Raw genomic sequence first — 5,000 nt, 5'->3', positions numbered from 1 at the left:
GGTCTGGGACGCGTTTCAGATGAAACCGGACAGGTGTAAATGAATGTGGTTGTTCAAGCCACATACGTCAGCGCTATACTCCTCCCAAACGGAAGTACGTCACTCGCAGGTGACTCGTGAGTCGTGCATCGCGCCAGAAACAAATATGTTTTCCCACCAGCGCTGGCTCTGATCTTTCACTCAGGTGTCACGTTGGGTCTTAAAATGCACTGCTGCCGCCAGCGAAAATGCAGCAAACAGTAAATGCTGTTTTTTGTAGCAACCACCTACACCAAAGCGTGATACATTTCAATTACCACGGAAATGAGGTAAAATATATTTGCATATTTAAGTAGAAAGATGGGATCGATATCCGATTTGAAAAGACGCGTTTACGTGGCCTGATGTAAATGGAACAGTTTTAACAAATCGGATAGTTATCGGATCAGAGAACACGCACAAAGTGACCGGGTGTAAAAAGGCCCTTAGTTACTAGCTCTATAATGACTTCAAACCAGCTATGATCCCCATAGACTCTGGTGCACTGCACTAAAAAGCTAGAACTTAAATACAGTCTCGCTGTCCCACAATGATGACCTCATCGTCCCTGATGGAACGGCATCGAGAACCCGACGGCTTAAATTACTACGTTCTACGTTTCATCATGTTTAAAAAAAAAACCCTTCCATACCATCTCCAGGATCCAGACTTACTTTCCTGGGATTTATTGATGGTGGTTTTAATTTCGTCTGACAGGACGCTAATCGAGACAGATGGTCAGAATTCGTTTGTCAGAAAGAGGAGCAACGTGTTAATTACCTCGAAGGTCATTTGTTAATTATGTTGAAACATCAGGTTTTGGAGATAATGAGCTGGAAATCTGCTTGTTTTAATAACATGTTTTATTTATATAGTACTGCTGACCACACACACACACACACACACACCTTTTGTTTAAATAAAATACACCACAGTGCAACTTATTGCAGGACTCTGATTGGTCAGAAGGTGTGAGTTAGGATCCAACATGGTACAAAAGAAGGAAAGAAAGAACAAGAAAAAAAAACAGGATAAAGAACAAAAAGAAAGAAGTAAAATTAAACTTTAAATTAAGAAAGAAAGAAAGAATGCAGGAAACAATTACTAAGCACATAAAGAAAGACCAAGTCATAAAATAGTCTAAATGGATTTAATAAATAAACAATAACTGACTGGTGATTTTTTTTTTTTCACCTTTTAATTTTTCCCTCTCGATTCAAATGAACGTCTCAGATCTAAAGTCACTTCTACTTTAATAGACTTCATGTTATTTTTGCCCCGTGTGCTCGGCACAGACAGTAATAAGATGTGACCACCGCTGAGTTGTGTATGATTTGTTTTCCCGACTACATCTCTGTGTGCGTGTGTGTGTGTGTATGCGAGCTCATGGTACGAAGCTGGGAAGGGAAAAAAAACAAAACCAAAAAACAAGAACATAAAAGTAATTTAATTCGAAGCAATAAAATCCACTTGACCGGCATGACTTTGGTCGCCATGGTAACAGAGACTATGGAAACGTGGCTCGGAAGGGAGTGTGTGTGCGTGTGTGTAAAAATTCCCTTCCTGTGGTTTAAGGAGAACTTCTACATCCTTTATTTAGCTGCTCATCTGTCTGTGGTATTCATCTGTCTGTCTGTGGTATTCTGTAGAGACAAGTGTGTTGGTGTAATTTAACGGGAGTGGCACTGTGTGTGTGTGTGCGCGTGTGTGTGTGTGTGTGTGTGTGTGTTTGCTTGCACGGATACGTGTTAAATCCTGACATCCCTCCCTCACATTACCCACATTCCTCTGGAGCTTTTCATCCTGACTACAACCTCCACATGGCTGGCTGTTACCATGGTGACCAAACCGCTGACCTGCAGGGGGTGTAGCGCGACTGGGTCAATGTGAAATGAAACAGATGAGATGTCTGTAAAAGGCCACCGGGTCACGGACCTACACGGCCACGTTAAAATATCAGTCTCGCCTCAACCCTGCAAATCCGTAACAACAGCGATGGCCGTGTGCCTGTAATCATGCTTTAGTCGAGACGAGTCAGTACGATGACGGAAATTCTCACTCACCGAGCTCTCCGGCAGCGTTCCTGCCCCCCACGGCGTACAGGTGGCCCTTGAGTGCGCTCAGATGGAAGAAGGTCCTCTTCTCGTTGAGGCAGGCCACCTGTATCCAGCGGTTGTAGCGCGGGTCGTAGCGGAAGGCCGTGTCCACTGCAGTCTTCCCTTTGGTGTCGTAGTTGCTCTGTCCTCCGACGACATACAGGAAGTTGCCGATGACGGCGATGCCGTGCTGGTAGCGAGGGGCGTCCATTGGCGCCAGCGCACGCCACTCGTGTGCCTTCTCATCGAACAGCCGCAGCTCCTTACTGACGACCAGCTGCTGGCGCAGGACGCCACCCAGAGTCACTAAGTGTGCGCTGTCGGAGCGGATAGCCGTGCGCTCGGACTGCATCACCGGCTGCATGTAGGGCATCATCTGGTAGTTGCTGGCCTCCAGAAGCAGGTTGACGCACGCATTGTCCGTGCGCATGAAGTCCACCGTCTGCACGTGATTGATGAGCTCGCTCGGGCTCATCAACGGGAAGCGGACGTTGCGCATGAGACGCGCCGCATGCTCCATGCGCCCGTCCTCCGCCCGCAGCCAGCGACACGCTGCTTTAAACAGTTCCAGCTCGCTGCAGCGCCGCAGACCGTTAGAGGACAGAGCGAAGGCTAGTCTCTCTACAGGTAGCTTTACAAACTCGCCGGTTCCAAGGAGCGCCGGGAAGTTCTTCAGGATGAAGTTGTTCACGTATTTGTCCACCTCGGCCAAATTGTACGCACTAGCGATGCGCCCCACCTCCACGCAGTTCTCCAGAGACACCTAACGAGAGAGGAGCATCGTTACATCAGATGGATGGATGGTGAGATGGAGGGAGGTATGAAGGGTACAGAGAAATGAAAGGGTGGAGAAATGGATGGAAATTTGGAAGAAGGATTGGATAAAGGTTGCGATGGAAGAATGGATGAATGGAGAAATGAAAGAAGGGGGGGGGTGGATGAGAGATGGATTTCTATTTATTTATTTATTTATTTTAGGAATCTGGTGGAATTACTGTTTGAGTCTTATTGCAAATTAAACACCGCCTTCTGCCATCAAGCGCCTGTTTGCTATTTTTCGTAAAATCTCTTTTTTTTTAAATTCGCAAATAAAACTGAAACCCGTCGCTCGTATTGCCGCTGCTTACAAAATACCCATCCGCTGCATGTTCTTTCTAACCGCTCAGTGGGACAGATTCCTCTTATGAGGAAACAAACTCGGATAATAAAGCGCGCAAGCGAATAAATTTTGCCTAATTATCGCCACGGCCGTTATTGAGCTTGTATCCGATAATTGAATGCGTCCCAACAAAGCTGTATTAAAAGCAGCGCTGGATATGAAAATGTAATACCGGCGCACGCCTGGTGTGTGTAACTGAACCCTGCGACACAGCGAAGGAAGAGCATAAATATGCGCCGTGTGTGGTCTCTAACGATCTGCCTGGGCTCACCGAGGGCTCGATAATAAGCTGATGAGCTAAATAAAGCTTGTTAGAGCAGAAAAAACAACGCAAACCCGTGTGAAGCGGCGGTTCTGACCGGTCAGGGGGGTGCCAACATTTTCTGTACCAGCAGGTGTGCATTAGTGCGCTTGATTCCGTTCATTATGGACATGTGGCGTGTTTCCGTAGTAACGGCTTACTCACGGGGACGCGGTATAATCGTAAGGAGTGTCCAGTGTCAGCGCTTATTACTGTAACATGACGAGCGGCAACAGTGTTCATACTGAGGGTGAGACAGAGACAGAGACACACACAGAGACACAGTGTTATGTTCGTACCCCGGAGATGAGGAACACTTTGCAGAAGTCGAGCACCGGGAGGATCTGCAGGAAGCTGGCTGCCTCCAGGGTGTCCTGCAGGTTCTCCATGTTGAGCGAGAGCTTGGCAGTGTAGATGAAGTCGATGATCTTCTTCAGGCCGATGCGGTTCACACCGTGCAGCTTGATACACATCAGGTCCTGCTCCTTCATCCCACCTGGGAGAGCGAGAGATGATATAAGGATAGGATAAAGCACAGAAGACGACGACAGGACAGCAGGACACAAACGGAATGATTTGTTAACATCTTTAAAGTGGATCCCTTGTCGTTTATGTTTATGTGAGCAACAGCGAAGTTGTGTTCGCGTACACACATTTAGGTTGTGCGAATTCTACCAAACGATTCAGGAGCAGATGGAACTCGCACTTTCTTTACTTTCTTCACGGCGGCACGTCGACGTTCGCTTGGCGCTGAACTCTTATCAGTGGACACGCCCACATCTGGTCCCCAAAGGTCCAGGATGTGTTGTTTTTTAGGTAAACAATTGAACCCTTTTTTTTGTACACTAGGATTCGATACGCTTTACCTTCTTGATCAAACAAAACGCAAGAATCGTACGGCTGAGAGACGGCTCACGATTCTCGCGTTGTGTTTGATCAAGAAGGTAAAGCGTATCGAATCCTAGTGTACAAAAAAAAGGGTTCAATTGTTTACCTAAAAAACAACACATCCTGGACCTTTGGGGACCAGATGTGGGCGTGTCCACTGATAAGAGTTCAGCGACTCTAAATAGTGAGTGAAGGCATTATGTCTGAGCAAAGTGCATCCACTGCTTCTCCTTCATCTCCTACCGTGTATACACTGCTGACTTTTGTACACAAACAGCAAACACTCCCTGCAGAAGATTTCTTTTTGGCTGCAAGGAAGCGGATCTGTCATCCTGTGGAACCCTGGCTGTGCCACCCACCAAGAAACGTTATTACTATAGCAACCGGTAGTAGGAACAAGTACTCCTAACTTCACGGGTGGGGGGGACGACGAATTTGTTCGTTATGAAACCTCCGGAGATTCTACAAAATTATAGAATTATAGAAATACCCGTGTGTTATGGCTCAATCTCTCAGCTCTACACAGAGACAGGAAGAA

At 46.8% G+C, this 5,000-nt stretch overlaps 3 protein-coding genes across 11 annotated transcripts in view; 1 reads left to right on the top strand and 2 right to left on the bottom strand.

Annotated features, from left to right (window-relative positions):
* The window catches only part of LOC113636638 (WD repeat-containing protein 87-like), an 873,260-nt gene that overhangs the window by 406,508 nt on the left and 461,752 nt on the right, over positions 1-5,000 (top strand). The window lies entirely within an intron of this gene.
* The window catches only part of LOC113650946 (kinectin-like), a 683,852-nt gene that overhangs the window by 371,100 nt on the left and 307,752 nt on the right, over positions 1-5,000 (bottom strand). The gene's annotated exons all lie outside the window — the stretch shown is intronic.
* The window catches only part of klhl13 (kelch-like family member 13), a 38,652-nt gene that overhangs the window by 5,239 nt on the left and 28,413 nt on the right, over positions 1-5,000 (bottom strand). For all 6 annotated transcript variants that reach the window (XM_047809409.1, XM_047809410.1, XM_047809411.1 and 3 more), the window contains 2 exons: positions 3,874-4,070; positions 2,082-2,877 (listed from right to left, as the gene is read on the bottom strand). In XM_047809409.1, the coding sequence (XP_047665365.1) occupies positions 2,082-2,877; positions 3,874-4,070 (993 nt within the window). The remainder of the gene's footprint in view (positions 1-2,081; positions 2,878-3,873; positions 4,071-5,000) is intronic.

The sequence above is a fragment of the Tachysurus fulvidraco genome, chromosome 26, assembly GCF_022655615.1.
Source record: "Tachysurus fulvidraco isolate hzauxx_2018 chromosome 26, HZAU_PFXX_2.0, whole genome shotgun sequence".
Classification (NCBI taxonomy): domain Eukaryota; kingdom Metazoa; phylum Chordata; class Actinopteri; order Siluriformes; family Bagridae; genus Tachysurus; species Tachysurus fulvidraco.
This window is presented reverse-complemented; position numbering and strand designations above follow the sequence as displayed.